General features: G+C 42.5%; 1 protein-coding gene across 3 annotated transcripts in view; it reads right to left on the bottom strand.

The window, feature by feature from the left end:
• GRK3 (G protein-coupled receptor kinase 3) overlaps nt 1-25,465 on the bottom strand; it is a 121,925-nt gene that overhangs the window by 84,316 nt on the left and 12,144 nt on the right. For 2 of the 3 annotated variants that reach the window (XM_061385192.1, XM_061385193.1), the window contains exon 2: nt 10,849-10,925. In XM_061385192.1, the coding sequence (XP_061241176.1) occupies nt 10,849-10,925 (77 nt within the window). Of the gene's footprint in view, nt 1-10,848; nt 10,928-25,465 lie in introns of those variants that run through there. The other variant, XM_061385194.1, reaches the window with a different exon arrangement.

Below are 25,465 nucleotides of genomic sequence, written 5' to 3'. Positions count from 1 at the left end.
CAGAAGCTCTGCCCATCATTTCTGTGGGTTCCCTCACCACCGGTGGCCTGTGCCTGCCTGGCCTCTTCAACTGCAAATCCAATTAGCTGTGCTTAGTCAAGTGTTTACCTCTGCTACTGGAAAGTTTAAATAGATGTTTAACTCTTTCCCTCACTAGAAGTCTCCACAAAGACATGGATAAGTGAAGCGGAATGGAACAGGGCCCCAGGTTTTTCTTCTCTGTCAGGGCAGGTGGCTGTCAGCCAGAGGAAGTTTTACAGATGAGCTGGGGGCACCATGGCCGTCTGTGACTGTCAGTCAGGGAAAGTATTTGTCTGGGGAAGGCCCCACACTGGGACATAAACAAACCCTTCCAAAGAAGGGTGGAAACAAAAGAGAAAACAAAGCCTGAAGCAGGTTCCTGGGTTAAGACTTCCCGCTCTACAAACACATGCAAAAGGGCTCGACCGGCTATCATTTAACTCTGGTCAGAAGTCCCACGGTTTTAAGTACTTACAGTTTTAAGTACTTACAAACAGCTACCATGTTTTGAAGCACAAAGCACCAAGAAATGATTTTATAATTATAAAATAGATTGGTAACTTTGTTTTCTGAAACTGACAAAAAAGTAACCCTAAAATGTTTTCTTTTGTTGCATACATTTTTTTTCAGTATTTCTGTGGTTTTGTATAATTACTAACTTAAAAAACTAGGTCTCCATGACATGTGTGTCCAGTTTTCTTTCTATAGCCCTGCTCAGAAAATCCTTTTTAAAAAATTTCTGTCTTTCCAAAATATTCTTTTTACAACAAAACTTAACTTTTTCAAAGTCCATGGCAAGTATATTTCTTATGCCTTAACCCCAAATGCCAAATATAATTTATGCATTCTTTTACACAAATGTTCTTTGAAATTTTCAACAAAGGTGCCAAGACAATCCAATGGGGAGGAGGGCAAAGCTGTCTTCTTCAAATAAGAAAACTTTTTTCAAATAACCACATATTCATATGCAAAAAAAAGATGAATTTAGATCCTTACCTCATATTACATATGACAATTAACTAAAAAATCAACCAAAGACCTAAGATCTAAAATGATGAAACTTCTAGAGGAGAAAAAAAGCTTTGTAGAATTCAGTTAGGCAAGAAATTCTTAGATACTACACCAAAATTCACTTTAAAAATTTATAAACTGAACTTTAAAATTAAAACCTTCTGTACTTTAAAAGTCACCATGAAGAAAATGAAAAAGAAGCCACTGATGGTGAGGAAGTATTTGTAAATTAGACATACTATAAATAACAAATAAAGACGATAATTTTTTTTAAGGGCAAAAGATTTAAATAGACATTTCACCAAGATTTATAAGAATGGCTAATCACCACAAACATGTACAATATCGCTAACTGTTAGGGAAATGCAAATCAAGACCCCAGTGGAGCACCAGTTCATACCCACTAGGATGGTCAGAATCACAAAGATCACAGCATGTTGATGAAGCTATGGCAAACCTGGAACTCTCATAAAATGATGGTGAGAGTGTAAAAAGGACACAATTCAGAAAACAACTAGTGACAACTTAGTAAGTTAAACTTGAATACACCATACAGCCCAGCAATTCCATTCCTAGTAACATGCCCAGGAGAAATGAAAACATACATTCACACTTTTATGTGAATATTCACAGCAACATCGTTTGTAACAGACCAAAAGTGGGAATAATTCCAATGTCTATCAGCTGGTGAAGGGATACGCCAAATGTGGTCTATCCATACAATGAGGTATCACTCAGCAACAGAAGGGAAAGAAGCACTGATACACACGGTGTGGTTGAACCTCCAAAACCTGATGTGAAACGGAAGAAACCACACGCAAGAGACTAACCGTCTACAGCCTGCAGGATTCCACTCACATGAAATGTTCCGAAAAGGCAAACTGCTATTGAGACAGAGAGATTAGTGGTTGCCTGGGGCTGTGACTGGGAGCAGGAAGTGACTCCAAGTGGGTACAGGGGGTCTCTGAGACGTGGTTTACTGAAACTTATCGAATTATACTGACTCATAACGAGCGAATGATACAACATGTAATATCATGCCTCAATAAAGTTGTTTTTAAAAGAGCAAAAGTTGCAAAATTTTATCCTTGACCAAAACCATGCTTCAGACACCAACATTATCTCACACAAACTCTGAAAGATTAATATGCAAACTTGGGATTAGGTTCTCAAGTCAGTGTGAGAAAAGGGAATGACTTCCATGGCAATAATGATATGATGTCCTATTACATTAACCATGATGCTCTTTATACATGAGAGCAATATTTGCATACTTTATGAGTTAACCATCTATTCTGGAGTCTCCTTATGATGAGAAACATTCTTCTCTAACAGGAGAGGGGATGCAGTCAGAAGAGCTGAGCAGTCTGTCAGTAGACAGATGGAATTCATCAAAACTGTGGAAAATTCTTAAAGAGATGGGAATATCAGACCACCTGACCTGCCTTCTGAGAAATCTGTATGCAGGTCTGGAAGCAACAATTAGAACCGGACATGGAACAACAGACTGGTTCCAAATAGGAAAAGGAGTACGTCAAGGCTGTATATTGTCACCCTGCTTATTTAACTTATATGCGGAGTAATCCCAAGAAACACTGGGCTGGAGGAAGCACAAGCTGAAATTAAGATTGCAGGGAGAAATATCAATAAACCTCAGATATGTAGATGACACCACCCTTATGGCAGAAAGTGAAGAAGAACTAAAGAGCCTCTTGATGAAAGTGAAAGAGGAGAGTGGAAAAGTTGGCTTAAATTCAACGTTTTGAAAACAAAGATCATGGCATCTGGTCCCATCACTTCATGGCAAATAGATGGAGAAACAGTGGAAACAGTGGCAGACTTTATTTTGGGGGGCTCCAAAATCACTGCAGATGGTGACTACAGCCATGAAATTAGGATACACTTATTCCTTGGAAGGAAAGTTATGACCAACCTAGACAGCATATTAAAAAGCAGAGACATTACTTTGCCAACAAAGGTCCATCTAGTCAAAGCTATGGTTTTTCCAGTAGTCATGTATGGATGTGAGAGTTGGACTATAAAGAAAGCTGAGTGCTGAAGAATTGATGCTTTTGAACTGTGGTGTTGGAGAAGACTCTTGAGAGTCTCTTGGACTGCAAGGAGATCCAACCAGTCCATTCTAAAGGAAATCAATCCTGAAGATTCATTGGAAGGACTGATGCTGAAGCTGAAACTCCAATACTTTGGCCACCTGATGAGAAGAACTGACTCTTTTGAAAAGATCCTGATGCTGGGAAAGACTAACGACAGAGGATGAGATGGTTGGATGGCATCACTGACCCAATGGACATGAGTTTGAATAAACTGCGGGAGTTGGTGCTGGACAGGAAGGCCTGGTGTGCTGCAGTCCATGGGGTCGCAAAGAGTAGGACACGACTGAGCAACTGAACTGAACTGAACTGAATGTGTCGCTCTTGCGTATGATGAAATTATTATTCCAGTTGATCACAGAAGAAAACGATAGCAAAATCATCTTAACCATATCTACTGGATAACCAGTAACCCTTTAAAATCATTCTTTCAATAAGCCAAACCAAGGACACTTGTCAGTATCTAAGTTTTACTGACAGCAAATTAGGAATCAATTTAATTGATGTCCATTAAGATGGTTGATTGCTATGTAACCATTAGAAAAATAAAGACAACTGTCACTTAACCGTTTTTATTTGGGAAACTGGCAATTAAAAACAGAACTAAGCATTTATCCTGCTCTATTAGTTTTTTAAGGTTATTGCTTTATTGTTTTTTAATTTTGGCCAAGCAGCATGTGGAATCTTAGTTCCCTGACCAGGAATCAAACCTGCACCCCCTGAGGTGGGAGCATGCAGTCTAAAACCGCTGCATCGTCAGGGAAGTCCTCCTGCTCTATTACTTTCTATGCTGTGTAACAAACATTCACAAACTCAGTGGCTTAAAAATGCCACTAATAAGCAGCTCCTGGTTCTGGAGATGAGAAGTCCTGGCTGGCTCCTCTGGCTTTTCTGCCTACATAAGCGCTAAGTCACTTCACTCATGTCCAACTCATTGTGACCCAATGGACTGCAGCCCGCCAGACTCCTCTGTTGATGGGATTCGCCAGGCAAGAATACTGGAGTGGGTTTGCCCTGCCCCCCTTCAGGGGATCTTCCCAACCCAGGGATCAAACACGCGTCTTTTACATCTCCTGCTTTGGCAGGCAGGTTCTTCACCACTAGCTCTGCCTTTCTGCTTAGGGGCTCATAAGGCCAGAATCAAGGTGCTGACAACCTGGGTTCTTATCTAGAGGCTCTGGGGATGCATTTGCTTCCAAACTCATTCAGGTTGTTGGCAGAATGCAGTTCTGATGGCTGTAGGACTGTTTCCCTGCTGTCTGCCATAGACAACAGTTACAATCCTTTTCATGGGGTCCCTCAACCTGCAAAGTCAGCAAAGGAGTGTCCATTCTTTCTCATGTCAGTCTCTCCAGCTTCCTCTTCTGCTGCCAGCCTGAGGACATTCTCTGCTTTTAAAAGGCTGGTGTGAGAGGATTCAGCCCACCTAGAACATAGGCTTAACTGTATTTGCAAAACCTCTTTTAGCGGGTTACCCTTGGGAGTAACACCGGAGGCAAAAGTCATGGGAGACATCTTAGAAATCTGCCAACCATACCCGACTATCTCTACAGGCAAATAAATAGCTTGGGTTGATGAATAAAGGCAGTAAACACAGAAGGAATGGCACGATTAGCAAGCTCACCCCTTTGTTACTTCCTAATATAGTAATCGATTTGGGCAGAGACCATCAGTGAAAATGAAACGGATGGTGGATGACAGCTAAGTGAGGAACCCGAGGGCTGACCGCACCTGAGCCACTGTGGAGAAGTGACGGCACAGCAACACCTACGTATCACACGCCTCCCGTGTCTGAACCTGGCACGCTGGCACAGCTGCTGGAGCTGGCTTTCAGTTCACGGGAAATTCAGGAAGCAGAAGTGCAATTCGCTGAAATGACACCATGAGAGAGCAAGCAGAAAAATCCAGAATGTGGAACACTCTACAGTACAACTGGCCTGGTTTCTTTAAAATGTCAATTACCTGTGGGTGGGGGACCATTCTAGATTAGCAGGACGTTATTACCAATTACATTACAAGAACAATATATGGATCCTGATCCAAAAAACCAAGAGTAAAAGGACGTATTAAAGTTAATCAGAAAAACCTGAATATAGACTCAGTATTACAGTAAGAATCATCATTTTCATTGGTTGGAATAAAGGTATTAAAGTTGTATAAGAAAATATTCAGATATTCTAGAGATTCACATAGGGCTAAAATGCTATGAGGGGTTTGCTAAATGCCTTAAAATATTCCAGCAACCAAAAAAAGAGGAGATGGACAAAGCAGGTACACAAAATGTTGAAAACATATTGAGTTTCGGTGGTGTGTAAGAATGTGCTGTGCTTAGTCGCTCAGTCGTGTCCGACTCTTTGTGGCCCCATGGACTGCAGCCTGCCAGGCTCCTCTGTCCGTGGGGATTTTCCAGGCCAGAATGCTGGAGTGGGTTGCCATACCCTCCTCCAGGGAATCTTCCCAACCCAGGGCAAAACCTAGGTCCCCCACATTGCAGGCGGATTCTTTACCATCTGAGTCACCAGGGAAGCCCAGTATATAAGCATGGGGGTCACTACTCTGGTCCAGTTTTACCCAAGACTAAATCTTTTCATACTGAGATTTCATTCACTCAACACCTGTGAAGAGCAGTCGCCATGTTCAGGGCTTTGCATCCATTTTCTGCTGGATCTTCACAAGGCCCAGTGAAGTGGGTGCCATCCGTATGCCCACTTTTACACCTAGGCAAACGGCTGAAATGACAACCAGTCTGGGTATAGCCAATAGGCCTGCCAATCACTTGCCACCCAGGAAAGCCTCAGAAGCCAAGTAAATGGAAGATTTCTACACTTTTTTTTTGTTTGTTTCACAAAGCATTTTGACATGTCAGCTACAGCCCACATTGGAGGATGGTCCCCCAAACTGTGTGTCAACTGCCAGCCAACAAAGGGGATGCTGGCCGGCTTGGAAAGAGAGATGAGGAGGAGAGCAGAGGGGGGTCGTGGGTGAAAGGGAAACAAGGGGAGCACAGAAAAGCAACAAGGCGGAAACACACGGAGAGAGTCACGGAGAGGGGCAGAGGGAAGAGATGGGGAAGGCAGAAGAGGAAGTCAGAGACCAGGAGACTCAAAGCGACTGCAGTCTCGGTCCACCTTCCACTCGCCCCATCCCTCACACCAGCCAGAAAATGAGAGCACCATGGAGCAGGGAAGAACCAGACACGTTAAATACAGAGCTCTGTCCACATGTAATTACAGATCTTTGTCTGCACATTTACTCGTCCTCTTCCCCATCCCCACCCCCACTGAGCTTAAACCTGGCTTCTCCCCGAAAAGCCAGGCTCCAGGCTCAGGAGCCGGGAGGAAGGGAAGGAGGAGTTCTTTATCTGAACCATGTTTCGTTTTTTTAATAACTTAATTGAGATAAAAGCCACAGACCACCAGTGCCTGGCGAAGCTACTGGGGAGGAGAATCTGTGAGGCTGGAGTTAATGCCATTAGGGGCTCAGATCAAAGGCTCCTGGAGCCAGCTTCAGGTGGGGGTTTAATCACAACCACGGAAAAGACAGCTCTGGGCCTCGCACATTTGATGAGGGGGCTGGTGGATGAGAGACGCAAAAGCAGTTACAGAAGGGAGAGAGAGGGGCAGAAACGACAAAGGAAGAGAGACCTTGATGCATTTCAGAGACTGGAAACTAGAGCTGCAGGGGAGGGCAAGCCTGTCACAACCCCCAGGGCATCTTAGTAACCCGAAACACTTGCTCAAATTGCACGTAGAGAAACGCCTTCCTCTCTTGGCCTTAGGGCCGTCTTTTGAAGTGGAGGAAGAACAGAATGTGCAGACTGAAGAGCAGAAGAAAGGTGAGGTAGGGGTCCAAGGAAACTGGTATTTCATGGAGGCCACAGAAGGAGAAACGAGGGAAGCCAGAGGCCAGGACGCTGGTACAGACTGCTGAACTGCACGCCCACCATCGCAAACTTGTCTCGGTGGGTCTATGGCCATTTGATCACCTCCACCACCTCTGAGACACCCACCTTGCTCGTTATCAAAGAGGTCCCTCTTCTGGTCCTTTGCCCTGAACCCACATGATATTCTAGACTAGCTCTCTTCTCAGTTGTGGCTGAATGTAACATGTGTACAATAAATCATCTCTTTTGCTGTCTTAGGGGCTTCCCTGGTGGCTCAGATGGTAAAACGTCTGCCTGCAATGCGGGAGACCCGGGTTTGATCCCTGGGTCGGGAAGAGCCCATGGAGAAGGAAATGGCAACCCACTCCAGTACTCTTGCCTGGAAAATTCCATGGACAGAGGAGCCTTGTAGGCTTGCAAAGAGTTGGACACGACTGAGCGACTTCACTTTTACTTTTCTAATTTGCTGTCTTAGCTGAAGACAAAAATTAAAAAAAAAAAAAAAAGCTTCCTCTCCTAGCAGCGTTATTCCTAAGAGCCAAAACTGGAAACAACTGGCAGATGAGTGGATGAAGGAAATGTGGCTCGGTGGAGCAGGGGAATATTATGGGGAAGAAGAAAGGAAGGCAGTGCCGATACACACGCCAACAACACGGATGAACCCTGAAAACATCACGCTGAGAGATGCCAGATGCAAAAGGCCACGTTACAGGATGCTGTCTGTGTGGCGAGTACAACACGGCCAGATCCACAGAGGCAGGAATTAGATGAGTGGCGCTTGGGGGTTAGGGGCACGGTGAGAGTGGAGAGGGAGGGATCGCTCACGGGTGCAGCTTCTTCCCCCTCCGCCTTTGGCCAGGGGGTGGGGGAAGGGAGCTATTTTATTTTGTTTTATTTATTGATTGATCTTCTGGCCACGCCTCACAGCAGGTGGGACCTTGGTCCCCCGACCAGGGATCAAACCCTTGCACCCCGCAGTGGAGGCACTGGAAGCAGAGTCTTAAGCCCTGGACCACCTGGGGAGTCCCGATGCAGTTTCTCTTTGGGGTACTGAAAATGTTCCCCGATGAGACTGTGCTGATGATCACACAACTCTGTGAATACACCAAAGCCCACTGAACTGGATAGGGGAAATATACTGTACCAAATGTACCTCAACAGAGCTGTAAGACATTTGAAAATTTTTAAGTCACCATTAAAGAACTTCTTTTTCCCCCTTTCCTCCAAAAGATATGGAGTTTCTTTCTCTGGTTATCAGGATAGTTTAATTTTCTGCTTTTTGGTACAAAATCAGAAGCAAAGGAGAGGATTTGTACAGATGGCAGTTAACCAAACACCATGAAAGCGATGAGAAGAAGCAGTGGAGGATGAGATGAAAGCTAAATCTGTCCCCCCACCAAACCCCTATGCTCAAGGTAAAACCTTCCGTGTGGCCAAGGGCTCCCCTATGTCATCCTCAGAGCAGACGGGCCACTCCTGATCGGCTTCTTCAAAGCACGCCACCTGCCTTTTGACCGCTGTATTTAGCGGGTCATTACAGAAGGCAAATCTACAGCCTTCATGTTGTTCAGTCGCTAAGTCGTGTCCAACTCTTTGTGACCCCATATGGACTGCAGCACGCCAGGCTTCCCTGTCCTTCACTATCTCCCAGAGTTTGTTCAAACCTACAGCCACTGAGTCAGTGATGCCATCCAACCATCTCATCTTCTGTTGCCCCCTTCTCCTCCTGCCCTCAATCTTTCCCAGCATCAGGGTCTTTTCCAATGAGCTGGCTCTTCATATCAGGTGGCCAAAGTATTGGAGCTTCAGCTTCAGTATCAGTCCTTCCAATGAACACCCAGGACTGATTTCCTTTAGGACTGACTGGTTGGATCTCCTTGCTATCCAAGGGACTCTTAAGAGTCTTCTCCAGCACCACAGTTTGAAAGCATCAATTCTTTGGCACTCAGCCTTATTTAAGCCCAGCTCTCACATCCACACATGACTACTGGAAAAACCATAGCTTTGACTACAGACTTTTGATGGCAAAGTGATGTCTCTGCTTTTTAATACACTGTCTAGGTTTGTCATAGCTATTCTTCCAAGAAGCAAGTGTCTTTTAACTTCGTGGCTGCAGTCGCTGTCTGCAGTGATTTTGGAGCCCAAGAAAATGAAATCTGACACTCTTTCCACATTTCCCTCATCTATTTGCCATGAAGTGATAGGATGCCATGATCTTAGTTTTTTGAATGTTGAGTTTTAAGCCAGCTTTTTCACTCTCCTCTTTCACCCTCATCAGGAGGCTTTTTAGTTCCTCTTCATAGGTGGTCACTTTGTGACAGACAGTGGTTCACAAAAATCCAGACTTTCCATACCAGTTTCTGCTTTACTTGAATAAAGGAGATCACTGTAACTCTTTCTAAACAAACAAACAAACAAATCTATCCAATTCTTACCGGGTGACCTTCTACAGTACATTTTATAGTCATGGAACCTTCAGAGAATTATCAGAATGTAAGATCAGAACAAGTCGCCTCATCAACCTGAGTCTCGCCTCCTGACCTGTACACAGAAGGATGACCCAGGGCTATCAGAATATTCAGTCTCAAAGGGACCACTCAGCCTGGATCTGCACATCATGGGAGCAGAAACACTTGAAGAAGCAGGGTTCCAGGAAATTTCAGAAAGACTATAATTTCTTGGAATTTTAATAATTTCCTCTAGTATTACGTTAATTTAAAAACTAAGACACAGTTTCCCTGCAAAGCTCCTCTGAACAGCTGTGGGAGGCAAACAAGATGCAAAGAGAGGAGGACAGATTCCTGGTCTCTTACATTCAGCTACACTGATTTTTTTGTAAAAACTTGAGCATAATCTGTTTATTACATCACTGTAAGTTAACAATAGAGCAAGTTAACAACAGAGCCAGCTGACAGGCCAAAGATGAATTCTATCATTAAGAACAAAAGATTGTTCAGGAAATTTCTGGACGGGAGGGAACTGATTTGGGGGAATGTAAAACAAAAATACATAGTTGATAGCTCTCCTCTAACCTAGCCGACAGGCACCTTTAAACAAGCTGCCAGTCTTTCAGAAGGCAGGTGGGAATAAAGGATCTCATTTCTTCATGGGCCTTGAAATTCCCACTAAAGCAATTCCTGTCTGGTCACAACTTCTCCAGGGCACTAACTGCTGGGGACCACAGAGCACCCCTACAGAACCACACGTCTGCATGGGTCGAGGGCATCAGCCAGTGGGCAACAGGTCCATGAGCTCTGCGTACATAAGAGGAGCAGTCCTGGTGACCTGCTAAGCAGAGGTTCCGAATAGAGCCATAGGAATAAGGGAGACTGAGGCGGAACTGACAAGAGTGGCAAACAAAACCCACGAACCCTTGAGAACTGATCCAGTAAGCCGACCACACACTTTGGAAGCAGAGAGCCAAGCACACAGCGGCGTGAGGGTGGTGAAGACACATGCCGACACCTGTGATCATGGAGAATACAAGGTCAGTGAGAGGAGATGAGGACCTCAGGCACAGATCTGAACAGAAGATTTCTCTCTGGGCATCAGGAACCCAATCCTTGGGCCAGGGGAGTCTTCCACACTGCCTTAAAACCTATACCCAAACTCATCTGTTTCCCAGTAGCTTACTTACAAGACACATTACTAGGGACATAAGTAATCACTTAGGATCTTATTAATTACATGCCATTTCCTTCGCCCCCAGCTTGAGCTATAACACATATGACAGCATTGGCGGGGGGTGGGGAGAGGTGTTTACACTTTACTGTAGAACCACGACTAGAGTGAACTGTCTGCCAAGTGAACAGCCAGACTTACCAATTCTCTGATTAAAAATCTTGTCAAAGGTGATTTCGTGTCTCTCCTCAAGATACTTCTGCATCACGCTCCGGATACTAGAAGAGAAGAGCGACATGTTTTTAACAATGCCAGCCTCCATCCCTAGAATGGAAAATATATGAATGTTTTCATTCGAGGGCACTGGCTTGATTAACTCTATTCTGGTATTCACTGTACACTTTAAACATACATAATTTTGTCAGTTATACCTCAATAAAAAAAATATGCTCCCCTCAAAAGGATATTGGCTTGACAAAAGACGCCTGTTACTGACACCCACAACCGCATGAACAGCTGACCAAACTTAAAGCTCACACCTCTGGCTAGTACCCTCTCCTGCAGCCCAGGGCCAGCCTTATAGGTAAAGTTTGTTGTTGTCTAGTCATTACATCGTGTCCGACTCCTTTGCCACCGCATGGACTATAGCCCACCAGGCTCCTCTGTCCATGGGATTTCCCAGGCAAGGTTACTGGAGTGGGTTGCCTTTTCTTTCTCCGGGAGATCTTCCCTACTTAATTAGAAAAATAAGGAATTTGGGGAAGTTCTGCCTCAACACCACCACTTTCCAAAAATAATAAAGATGTGCATGCACACACACATGACAAATTCTGCTAACCTATAGATGAGATTCTTTCTAAAGAAAAAGCCAATGTTCCCTGGATATATTAATATTAAAAAATCACACTACTACACAGCAAGTATAAACCACAAGAAAATATAATTAGAAAGAAAATTTCACTTACACCAGAGTAGGAAATATCGAATGTCTTGAAATAAATCTTTCAAAATATGTGCAGGAATGTTACAGGCAAAATTACAAAACTGTACTGAGAGACAGTAAAGAAGTTTTTAATAAGCAGAAAGATACAGCATGGTAAGGAACAGAAAGATTTAATATTGCAAAAATTCTAATCAGATTCATCTACAAAATCAATATAACTCCCGTCAATATTCCAACAGGATTTTCCATAGAACACGGAAACAGATAAGCTTTTTATAAAATGCATGCAAAAAAACAGGCTCAAAAATAGCCAGGACATTTCTTTAGAAAGAGAATGATGATAAAAAGGCCCATTATGAAGCTAAAATAGTCAAGACAGGATAACAAACTGACCAATGAAATGGAACAGAAATCACACAAACTGACCCGCACATGAGTGGAACTTTGATATGTAACTAAAGTGGCAAGGCAGAAAAATGGAGAAAGGAGCAATTATTCAATAAGCGAACCTCCAAAGCTATCATCCAAATAGAAAAAGCAGAAATTAAATCTCTGTCATCTACTGATGGGCAACAGTTTGGCATCATTTCCCCCCGCCGCCCTTTCTTTTGCTTTTTGAAACAAACTGAGGTAATTAAATGCATGTTTAAGTGTACTGTTAAATGAGTTTTTCACATATAATACTGTCCTAATCAAGATATCAAATATTTATATTTTCCAAAAAGTGCTCTTTTGCAATCTATCTCCCCAAGTTCTAGGATCTGAGCACCTATTGATCTCCTCCTTCCTGTTTAATAAAGACAATTTGCTACAGTTCTAGAATTCTCTATGGATAAAATAATGCACTATGTTGTCTTTGGTTTTGGTTTCTTTCCCTCAGCATAAACAAGCTTCATCTGTATTGCTGTGTGCATAAGTTTTTAGTCCCTTCTTATTGCCAAGAAGTATGTTATTGGACGAATATTCTACCATTTGTTTATCTGTCCATCTGTTGATAGACGTTTGGGCTGTTTCCAGTTTGGGGCTATTATAAATAAAACTGCTTTAAACATTTGTGTACAAGTTGTCTCATGGACATGTGTTTTCATTTTTCATGGGTAAATATCTAGAAGTGAAACTGTTGGTCATATGGTGAATTATATTGAACATTATGAGACATCATGAGAGACATTATGGAACCATATTCTGAACTAGGTGTAGGATTAATTCTTCGGTAGATGCTCTGTGCTAAGAAATCTCTCAAATCCCAAGGTCACGAAGCATTTTATCTATTCTCCCTCAGAAATTTTAAAGTTTAGATTTTATGTTTAGGTGTAATATCCATTTCATGTTATTTCCGTGTACAATGCAGGGTAAGAACCAAGGTTCTTCTCCTTCTAATACATAATTGTTCTGATATCATTTGTTGAAAAACCTTTCTCTACTGAGTTTTCTTGGCATCTTCGTTGATTCAGCACTAAATATGTGTTGGTCTATCTTTGGATTATTGTGTTACATTGATCTATATGTCTGTTCTTCACAAAAATGCCACCTTATCTTGATTGCTTTAGGTTTAAAACATCAGTCAATATCAGGAGGTTTAGTTATCTAAGTGTTCTAACTTTGTTTTACTGCCTTTGGTTTTATTTTTGTTTGTTTTTTGGCTATCCTGGGTTCACTGCATTTAAGTTTTACAAGTCAACATGGAAATTTCTTCCTAGAAAAAGCCTACTGAGACTCTGATGGGGATTTTGTTGAATTTATAGATCAATTTTAGAGAAATTTATCTCAAGAACATTAAGTGTACTGTATATAAATATATTTTTCCATTTATGTAAGCTTCTTTAATTTCTCTTAGCACTATTTCATACCTTTCAGTGTAGAAGTCTTATTCTTTTTCTCATAATACTTTCTTTGGTTTTGGAATCAAGATAGTATGATTCATAAAATGAGATGGGAATTATTCCTTTTTATTTAATTGTTCTGAAAAAGCTGGTATAAGACAGTATTAATTCTTCACATGTTTGACAGAACTCAACAGTGAAGCCATCTGAGCTTGGAATTTTCTTTTTGGAAGGTTTTAAATTACAGATTTCATTTCTTTCACAGATACAGGGCCATACATATTTTCTATTTATTCTTGTGTTGGTAACTTTTATCTTTTAAAGAACTTGTCCCATTCACCCAAATTGTCCAATTACTAAGCTCTGACCTTCTTTCTTTGGTGTTCTTTCTTTGGTTTTGTTTCAGTTGCTGCAGGCGGGACCTTTAGATGAGGCATGTGACCTCCTAGTGCAGCACATGGGATCTAGTTCTCCGACCAGGGACTGAACCTGGCCCCTGCACCGGCAGCTCAGTCTCAGCCACTGAACCACCAGGAAAGCCCTTTTCTTTTTCCTGATTGTCCTTCTAATGTCTGTAGAAGCTCTTCAGTCATTCTTTATACTGTTAAACTGTATGTTCTTTTTGTTTTCCTTTGATCATGCTAACTAGACGTGTATCATTCATACTGATCTTCAGTTTTTGTTTCATTCATTTTCTTCTATTATTTACACTTTTTATATTTATTGATTTCCACTCTGTCATTTAAATGCTTATAATTTACTATGGGATTAAATTGATATTTTTCCAATTTCTTTTTTTTTTTTTTTTATTTTTCCAATTTCTTAAAAAGTCAGATCAATTAATTTAAACATTTCTAATATAACCATTTAAATTATAAAATTTTCTCTATGCACTGACTTAACTATATCTCACAGACACTAATATAGTCTGTTTTCATTTTCATTCAATTCAAATTATTGTCTAATTTCTCTTGGTATTTCTTCCTTGAACTATGAGTTATTTATAACTGAGTTGACTCATTTCCAGATATTTGGAGATTTCCGGATATCTTTCTGTTACTGAATTTTGCTTCAAAAACAGAAATTTTAATTTGCTCTTCAAAAGACACTGGAGAAGATTAAAAGACAAAGCATAGACAGAGAAAATGCTGGCAAATCATATTCTGATTGAGGAACTGTATTCAGCATATATAAAGGCTTTTCAAAGCTCAAGAATAACAAAACAAACAACCTAATTTTAAAAAATGGGTAAATGATGTATATAGACACTTCACCAAAGAAGACAAGTGGATGGCAAGTAAGCATATGAAGAGATTCTCAACAGTGTTAGTCATTAGGAAAAGGCAAACTAAAATCACAGAGAGATGTTACTACACACCTGTTAGACCAGCTAAAATTAGAAAAGACTGACCACACCGCATGTTGGCAAAGATGTGGAATAACTACAATTCTCATACACAACTAGTGAGAAGGGAAAAAGAAAATAACTGGGCAGTTTCTTCATAAGTTAAAACACAAACCACTATATAGCAACCCATCAATTCCACTCCTAGGTATTTATCGCAGAGAAATGAAAGCACACATCCATAAACAGACTTGTACACGGACGTTCTTAGCAGCGCTACTTGGGACGACCAAACGCTGGAAACCCAAATGCCACCAACAGAATGGACGTTCTTAGCAGCGCTACTTGTGAAACCCAAATGCCACCAACAGATATGTAAGCATGAGTGGGTATCCGTACTATCAAAGAATATTCAACAACAGAAAGGAATAAATTATTGATATAACATACATGGATCTCAAAATAATTATTCTGAGTATAAGGAGCCAGGAGCCACGACCTAAAAAAATAATAAGAGTACATACTGTTTGATCACAAAGCAGCAGGAGCAAACTTCTAGAGATGATATACATAGCCCCCCACCCCCAAAAAATGTATCTGGGGCTTCCCTGGTGGCTCAGTGGTCAAGAATCCGCCGGCCAATGCAGGAGATATGGGTTTGATCCCTGATCCAGGAAGATTCCACATGCTGCTGAGCAAAAGCCCGTGTGCCCAACTACTGCACCTGTGCTCTAGGGCCAGGGAGCTGCAAGTACCGAGTCCCCGCCCTAGAGCCTGTGCTCTGCAACAGGAGAAGCCACCACAGTGAGAGACCCGCGCACTGCAGCTAGAGAGCAGCCTCCGCGCTCTACAGCTAGAGAGAAGCCCAAAATAAATAAAATCACACACACACACACACACACACACACACACACACAGCTGGTCTCTCTCCTGGTTCTTGGCCCAGAGCTCCTAAAGCCTGTGGAATTCCCTAAGTGATAGGAATGTCTTATTCATTAGGAGTCCTTTTCATCCATACTTGAGTTTATGCTGATGACGTGACTAACAGGACTCTCTAGTATGATTCTTTCTTGTGGATGTTTGAAAGTTTCATTACAGAAAGTTTATTACTTATTTTTGCTTCACCCTGCACAGCATATGGGAACTGAGCTCCCTGGACCAGGGGTTGAACCCACATCCCTGCAGGGGAAGCATGGAGTCTTAATCACTGGACCCCATGGAAGTTCCGAGATAGTTTAAAAATATCAAAATATGGCCTTCAGATACCTCCTCATCAAAATAAAGCATAAATATTTACTATGTATAATACTATCCCAACTGGAAGCATAATGTTTTTTTTTTATTTTAATATCAATTTGTTGGTAATATACCAGCCTTACCTATCATAACCTATCGGGGTCCTACTATAGAAATAAAAAGGCTTCCCTAGTGGCCCAGATGGTAAAGAATCTGCCTGCAGTGAAGAAGACCTGGGTTCAGTCCCTGGGTCAGGAAGATCCCCTGGAGAAGGAAATGGCAACCTACTCTAGCAATAAATATTATATCATATTTTAAAGAATTTTTCTACTACTAAAGTAGTTTAAGGACCAGATATGTGCTCTCTCCTGGCCAAAGGACAGCTATATATCTCTCTCATTATTGAAAATCTCTATATTCTATGTGAAGCTGACTTCTGTTCTGTTCTGATGTTCAAAGCCAAATGCATCTAAACAAGTATTTCAAATACTCTGTAACACACCACCTAAAAGGGGTTATACGTAAGGCAGTTGTGAAGGCCAGGCAAACCGGCTTTGTTAGAAGCACCACCCAAATAAGAGTTGTTAAAATTATGACCATCAAGAAATCTAAAAGGCAGAAATTTTTTTTAAAGATAAGATGACTAAGCAGTTACACTAAGATTCAATTCCCCTGAAAGAAAACTGCTTTCTTTCACATGTAGTTACCAAACATTTTCCACTAACTGTTCATTAAATACCGGAAATGGAGCAACATTATCCAAAACACAAGGAAGACTACCACTAGATTTAAAACCACCAACTCTGCCAGATACAGGCTCTGATGCGTGTGCTCAGTTGCTTCAGTCGTGTCCAACTCTGTGCGACCCCGTGGACTATGGCCCACCAGATTCCTCTGTCCATGGGATTCTCCAGGCAAGAATACTGGAGTGGGTTGCCATTTCCTTCTCCAGGGGATCTTCCCAACCCAGGGATCAAACCCGGCTCTCTTCCACTGCAGGTGGAGTCTTCACCACTGAGTCACTGGGGAAGCCCCCTAAACTCTGAGGGGTCTTTAAAGTATCTGGTATAGCAGACTGTCAGCTCCTCCCAAGGTTCCCCAGTTCACCAGATCTTGGGCAAAAAGTCTTGCATATAATCTGCATAGTACTAGTGCACGTGAGATGATCTATATCCAGGAGACCACAAGCCAATTAAGCTAAATGTGAATTCCTTTGTGTTTTCTCCTCCCATATTTTGACAGTCCACATCCTGTTTTTAGTTGCCTTTCTTCTGCAATATATTACCTGATGTTAAGTGACACTAAACATAACTGAATTTCACTGACAAAAAAGAAAAAATCATATACAAAAGCCACACCTGAACAGATATAATTTGAAGGATGGATAAATTTATGGAGTCAATCAAGTTTACCTAATTAAAGCTACCAAAACTTTGTGATCTAAACTGTTTCTTCAAATTAGTTACAATAATCATTTTAGAATCCATTTATCTGTTTCTCAAAATACTTTTGCATCAGCAATGATACAGAAGCAGCTTCATCCTAAGCATCCCATTAGGATGCTTATTTCTATGTGAAATAAGCATCAGAGAATAGGAAGACAGGAGCCAAGGAGAATCTGTAGGAGGGTCGAGGGCATCCTCCTGGTTTCCAAGATTAATTTTTTATGGAATTACCTCATTTAAAAGATCCTAATGCAAAGCAGCACTACTCACAACAGCCAAGACATGGAAACAACCTAAACGTCCATCAGCAGATGAACGGATAAAGAAGACGTGGTGCACACGTATGATGGAATACTATTCAGCCATAAAAAGGAAACAATGCCATCTGCAGAAACATGGACGGACCTAGAGACCATCATACTAAGTGAAGTAAGTCAGACAAAGACAAATACCATATGGCACCGCGTATACGTGGGATTTAAAATATGACACACAAATGAACTTACCTACCAAACAGAAACGGACCCACAGACACAGGAGAGCTGACTATGGTTGCCAAGGGGGAGGGTGTCGGGGTGGGAAGAACTGGCGCTTGGGATTGGCAGATGCCAACTGTTATTTATAGGATGGATAAACAAGGTCCTACTGTGTAGCACAGGGAACTATATTCAATATCCTGGGATAAACCATACTGGAAAAGCATATGAAAAAGAATGTGTGTGTGTATATATATACACACACACATAACTGATTCACATTGCCATACAGCAAAAATTAACACAACATTGTAAACCAACTATATTTCAATAAAATAAATACATGAAAAGACCCTAAGGGCCTCACATCCTGCCCACGGTCCATACTCCTCAGCACCTCACGGGGAACATGTCCAAAGAGGCCCAGGTGACCTCATCAACCACACCTTCCCTGTGACCTCACACAGCAGCCACGCAGGATTTCTTCACTGCTGAGTAATTCTGTAAATGCCATTCCCACTCTCCTCGCATGGAAGCCTTCTGCTCATCCTCCAGGACTCAGGTCGGGGTCACTGGCCTTCCGCAAGCCCTGCAGAGGCACGCCCTCTCAACTCCAGTCTCCACTGTGTGTCGGGCGGCAAGGCTGTTTCATTCCCCACGATGTGCTTGGAAATATACACACCTCCATATCCATCCCCTGCTCATTTAATCACTCATTCATTCAAAACAGGCAGTGTGTCCTTTCCAGGAGCCAAGCACCATGACACTCAGAATGCACAGTGAGTCCCACGCGTCTCTGCCCTGAAGGGGGCCATGTCTAGAAGGGTGAGCAGGGAGCCTCGATGCAGTGTGACAAAGCAGGGTCCCTGTGGCGTCAACAGGGACAGTCACAGGGGGCTCCAGAGTCCAGGGCAGCACAGCTAGTCTCCAGACCCTGGGGGGCCCCTGGCCAAGATGAGGTGACAGAGAAAGCAACGGGGCTACCTGTGCAGCAGCTGGTAAACCATGCCTGCCTGCACCGAATAACCGAAGGAAATGGACAAAGGACAGCGGCGGGTAAGAAACACACACGGAGAGAAAATGCCAGACAGCACAGAGCCTCCACTTTTGGATTCACTTATTTTTCTAACTAAGCGAGAATACCTAATTTACCACCCTTGACATTAATGTCTAGCTCTTCAAAGTTTCTTTTTTTTTAAAGCAAACACTTCCTTTCTAAGGACTGACAGATGATATGCTGTTTCTATAACTGGCAAAAATGCTGACTTGGACACGAATTGCGGTGCCTCCCTGCCCCCACTTCCCTAAGAGAATGTGAACCAGGCAAGAACATTAGTGACCGAGCACTCTCCAGGCAAACAGATCTACAAACTAAAATATTCTCCGTATAAGACCAATGACGGGAATTCATTGACTCCTCATCTTCTAGTTTCGCACATGATGCCACTCGTCACATGAGAACTTCATCTGACTCTTGTACTCATTTTCTCCTTGATGGTTTCCAGGTTTGGGGGTTTGCCTCGGACAGCCCTTTATACTCCAGAATAATAAAAATATCTTCTCTCACATTTTTCTATGTTTAATAATTTTTATGATTATCTCATTAAACACTGGGGAACTTTTGTGTGTGCGTACAATGTGGACTTGATCCGATGATCAGCTATCACACACAATCCTTTCCCCAACAGACTCAAAATGCCACCTTTGCTCATAAGCCAAATTCAAGTTCTGCTATAGAGATGAATATAAATATGCACATACACATGATCCTGCATTCTCCGCCATGTATGTGTCTGTGCCTGAAACAAGACCACGGGGTTTTAATTCCCACAGCAATGTCTCGTGATGCTAAAGCAGATCCCCACTATTCTCCTGGTCACTTTTTCCCACTTATCTCTTCTAGATGAATGAAGACAAGCTTATCACATTCTTTAAAATTCTCATTCAGATCTGGATTGTGATAAGGTTAATTTGAAGAGAACTGACATCTTTTCGGACGTGGGGTAGCTCCTCCCGGCCGCCACACCTGACCTTGGACGTGGGGTAGCTCCTCTCGGCCACGCTAAGGGCACCGGTCGCAGCCGCCTGTGCTAAATGCCAAGTAATCCAAGTCTATGCCCCAACCAGTAATGCTGAAGAAGCTGAAGTTGAATGGTTCTATGAAGACCTACAAGACCTTTTAGAACTAACACCCAAAAAAGATGTCCTTTTCATTATAGGGGACTGGAATGCAAAAGTAGGAAGTCAAGAAACACCTGGAGTAACAGGCAAATTTGGCCTTGGAGTAAGAATGAAGCAGGGCAAAGGCTAATAGAGTTTTGCCAAGAAAATGCACTGGTCATAGCAAACACCCTCTTCCAACAACACAAGAGAAGACTCTACACATGGATATCACCAGATGTTCAACACCGAAATCAGACTGATTATATTCTTTGCAGCCAAAGATGGAGAAGCTCTATACAGTCAACAAAAACAAGACCAGGAGCTGACTGTGGCTCAGATCATGAACTCTTTATTGCCAAATTCAGACTTAAATTGAAGAAAGTAGGGAAAACCACTAGAACATTCAGGTATGACCTAAATCAAATCCCTTATGATTATACAGTGGAAGTGAGAAATAGATTTAAGGGACTAGATCTGATAGATAGAGCGCCTGATGAACTATGGAATGAGATTCATGACATTGTACAGGAGACAGGGATCAAGACCATCCGCATGGAAAAGAAATGCAAAAAAGCAAAATGGCTGTCTGAGGAGGCCTTACAAATAGCTGTGAAAATAAGAGAAGCAAAAAGCAAAGCAGAAAAGGAAAGATATAAGCATCTGAATGCAGAGTTCCAAAGAATAACAAGAAGAGATAAGAAAGCCTTCCTCAGCGATCAATGCAAAGAAAGAGAGGAAAACAACAGAATGGGAAAGACTAGGGATCTCTTCAAGAAAATCAAAGATACCAAGGGAACGTTTCATGCAAAGATGGGCTCGATAAAGGATAGAAATGGTATGGCCCAAACAGAAGCAGAAGATATTAAGAAGAGGTGGCAAGAATACACAGAAGAACTGTACAAAAAAGATCCTCATGACCCAGATAATCATGATGGTGTGATCACTCACATAGAGCCAGATATCCTGGAATGTGAAGTCAAGTGGGCCTTAGAAAGCATCACTACGAACAAAGCTAGTGGAGGTGATGGAATTCCAGGTGAGCTATTTCAAATCCTGAAAGATGATGCTGTGAAAGTGCTGCACTCAATATGCCAGCAAATTTGGAAAACTCAGCAGTGGCCACAGGACTGGAAAAGATCAGTTTTCATCCCAATCCCAAAGAAAGGCAATGCCAAAGAATGCTCAAACTACCGCACAATTGCACTCATCTCACACGCTAGTAAAGTAATGCTCAAAATTCTCCAAGCCAGGCTTCAGCAATATGTGAACCGTGAACTTCCTGATGTTCAAGCTGGTTTTAGAAAAGGCAGAGGAACCAGAGAACAAATTGCCAACATCCGCTGGATCATCGAAAAAGCAAGAGAGTTCCAGAAAAACATCTACTTCTGCTTTACTGACTATGCCAAAGCCTTTGACAATGTGGATCACAATAAACTGTGGAAAATTCTGAAAGAGATGGGCATACCAGACCACCTGACCGGCCTCTTGAGAAATTTGTATGAAGGTCAGGAAGCAACAGTTAGAACTTGACATGGAACAACAGACTGGTTCCAAATAGGAAAAGGAGTACGTCAAGGCTGTATATTGTCACCCTGCTTATTTAACTTCTATGCAGAGTACATCATGAGAAACGCTGGGCTGGAGGAAGCACAAGCTGGAATCAAGGCTGCCGGGAGAAATATCAATAACCTCAGATATGCAGATGACACCACCCTTATGGCAGAAAGTGAAGAGGAACTAAAAAGCCTCTTGACGAAAGTGAAAGAGGAGAGTGAAAAAGTTGGCTTAAAGGTCAACATTCAGAAAACGAAGATCATGGCATCCAGTCCCATCACTTCATGGGAAATAGATGGGGAAACAGTGGAAACAGTGTCAGACTTTATTTTTCTGGGCTCCAAAATCACTGCAGATGGTGACTGCAGCCATGAAATTAAAAGACGCTTACTCCTTGGAAGAAAAGTTATGACCAACCTAGATAGCATATTGAAAAGCAGAGACATCACTTTGCCAACAAAGGTCCGTCTAGTCAAAGCTATGGTTTTTCCAGTAGTCATGTATGGATGTGAGAGTTGGACTATAAAGAAAGCTGAGTGCCGAACAACTGATGCTTTTGAACTGTGGTGTTGGAGAAGACTCTTGAGAGTCCCTTGGACAGCAAGGAGATCCAACCAGTCCATTCTGAAGGAGATTAGCCCTGGGATTTCTTTGGAAAGAATGATGCAAAAGCTGAAACTCCAGTACTTTGGCCACCTCATGTGAAGAGTTGACTCATTGGAAAACACTCTGATGCTGGGAGGGATTGGGGGCAGGAGGAGAAGGGGACGGACAGAGGATGAGATGGCTGGACGGCATCACTGACTCGATGGACGTGAGTCTGAGTGAACTCCGGGAGTTGGTGATGGACAGGGAGGCCTAGTGTGCTGTGATTCATGGGGTCGCAAAGAGTCGGACACGACTGAGTGACTGAACTGAACTGACATCTTTTCAATACTGAGTCTTCCAATCTAGAAATACCTTGTAACCCCCACCCCCTGCCACACCATTTATCCAGATTTGCTCTGACTTAAGTTTTATTTTTCTTCATACTAGTCTTACTGGTAATTAGTTGGTGAGGTCTGGTTTAGAGCAATGCATTACAAAACATTTATTTTAAAGAAATTATTCTGACAAATTAATATTCATGTAATTTAAATATAGAAATGTGTTCAAGTAATCTCAGTGACAGAGAATCACATTACAGAGTCTCATTAGGCATGGAATGCATGCTTCAAGGGTAGACCATCTTAAACAGCATGGGCTGTCATTTTTTTCCTGCTAAATGTAAACATCAGAACTATGATTTAATAGATACTCATAACTGAATGAGGTTCGGTGAAATCGTCTTGTCTTCAGTGAATAAACGGGTAAATCATTTTCTAAAGTTTCGTGTCTTAACATGCTTTCTCTCTTGGATATTTTTGCATCTTTTTTTTTCCCCGTCATCCTCCAGTGAGAAGTCTTTTGATCCAAAGGTTGTAAATTCATCCACAAGGACTTGGATTAGTCAGAACTCTGGCTGCAAATGAACTCACTACGACTCTACCCGTATCTTTGAAATCAGTGCCACGGAGCCTCTTCTCGAGTCATCTAATGCAGTTTTCACGGCGCTCATCGGCTGTTCTTTGAGATGCAGGACATTTAGAGTCTCTGTAGAGTGCGTCATAGGAAGTGATACCTGTCACCAGCGCTGGTAACACGCGACACCGGGACATCACGAGGCTATCACCAGCCCGATCCGAAGACAGTCGTGATCCTCACACGGAGTCATCTACCCTTGTTTTTAAAACCTTTTGTAAAATTTTTCAAACGTGCAAAAGTACAGACCGGTAGTGTGAACGCCCATGATCCATCAGTCAACACCCTGTGGACAGGTGTTAAGATTTTAGCTGGCTTCCATTCTCACCCTCACTTTTCTTTTTTTTTTTTTTAAGCATTTAAAAGCAAATCTCAGACTGCATATCATTTTACCTTTACTACTTCCGCCTGCATTTCTGAAAATTACAGAAACTTTCCTTCCATAAACAGGGTCCGTTGTCTCTTCCCAACCCCACTCTGGAAATCACAATAATTCCTGAAGATCTAATACCCATTTCCTAAATCAAATTTCCAGGATTCTCTCAGAGGTGTCTTCTGTAGAGCCGGGTTTGAAGTACAGTGCAGTGCTCAGTCATGTCTGACCTCATGGACTGTAGCCCACCAGGCTCCTCTGTCCATGGAATTTTCCAGGCAAGAATACTGGAGTGGGTTGCCACTTCCTACTCCAGGGGATCTTCCTGACCCAAGGATCAAACCCACATCTCTTGTGTCTCCTGCGTTGGCAGGGAGAGTCTTTAGCACTGCACCATGTGGGAAGCCCAGTTAGGTTTGAATCAAGATCAGATCAAGATCTGCACATTCATTTGATCATTATCTGTTAATTCTGTTTTACCCTCGATTGCCCCTCCATCCCCACCAGTCACTTGTCATCTTCATGCCAGTGACTTCCTGAGGAGACCAGGACGGTAGTCCTGAAGGATGGCCCCCACCTGGACACGTTGTTTGTGTCCTCATAAAATCACTCAATGTGTTCCTCTGTCTCCGCATTTCCTGTATGCTGCAAGTCAGCTCTGAAGACTTGGATACATTCAGGTCCATCTTTGAGGGAAGGACTGTTCACTACACCATCTTCAGGCTGCCTCATATCAGGAGACACAGGGCTGGAAAGGAGGACGTTTCCGCCCCTCCTCTCTTGAGTTCTTTTGGCTGGTCTGATAATTAAATGGATGCAAGACACAGTAACAGGAGAAAAACACACACACACACACACAAATTTAATTCACACGTACAGAGGTCTCATAGCAACAGGACCTAAAGAAATGATCAAAGCTGTCAGCTTTTATACCTTTTACACAAAGAAACAATACATTTGTGAATACCTGAAAGAGATCTGGGCTTAGGGTAGTGAATTAGCAAGGAGAAACAAGGCTTGTTCACACGGCCTTCTCGGCCTGGGCTCTGTCTCTGGTGATAAGGGCTGTCTGTGATAAGGGCTGTCTGTCTCCCTCAGTGGCGGGAGGGTACCTTTCACCTGCGAGATTTATTTTCTGCTCTCAGGGGCACAAAGGAGGGTCAGAGTGTCTTTCTTACAGTGGTTGTTTCTTAAGTAATCTTAATTCAAAATAATCGATATATCACTTTGGCCCATTTGGGGGTTGGCCTGTCCTGAGCCCCAACATTAGTGAGGTGAAAATTCACTAACTGGTAAAGTCTGAAAGTCTGACCTCTCCATTTAAAATTCCCCCATCAACCTTTCATTTAATGGTTTCATACACTGATGATCTTTACTTAAATCGACTTTCAGCAAAAGTTGCAAAATGATGGGTTGTTTTTTTTCCCTAATTCTTTCATTTCTTCTGATTTTCTGCAATTTCCTCTTGATTTGCTGCAAGTCCTCCATGAAGATGAATCTCTCATGATCAACTAGGAATTTTGTTGTTGTTAGTTGCTCAGTCGTGTCTGACTCTTTGCGACCCCATGGACTGTAGCCCACCAGAATCCTCTGTCCATGGGATTTCTCAGGCAAGAATACTGGAGTGGGTTGCCATTTCTTTCTCCAGGGGATCTTCCCAACCCAGGGACCAAACCCACGTCTCCTACATTGGCAGGCAGGTTTTTTACTACTGAGCCACCAGGGAAGTCCCATCTCTACATTACTGACAAGGAAGAGCTGAACATACATCACCAGGCGAAGAAGGTGAGCTCTAGATGGACTCGCTGAAGTGTCCCTGACAAAGAGTTCCATCCCCATGTAAGCTCAATGACCTTTCTGAAGGTTACATAGGCAACCTGTTCCATTAACTTTCTGTCAT

Source organism: Bos javanicus, chromosome 17, assembly GCF_032452875.1.
Source record: "Bos javanicus breed banteng chromosome 17, ARS-OSU_banteng_1.0, whole genome shotgun sequence".
Lineage (NCBI taxonomy): Eukaryota > Metazoa > Chordata > Mammalia > Artiodactyla > Bovidae > Bos > Bos javanicus.
Note: the sequence above shows the minus strand (reverse complement) of the source record. Positions and strands in the feature narration are given on the sequence as shown.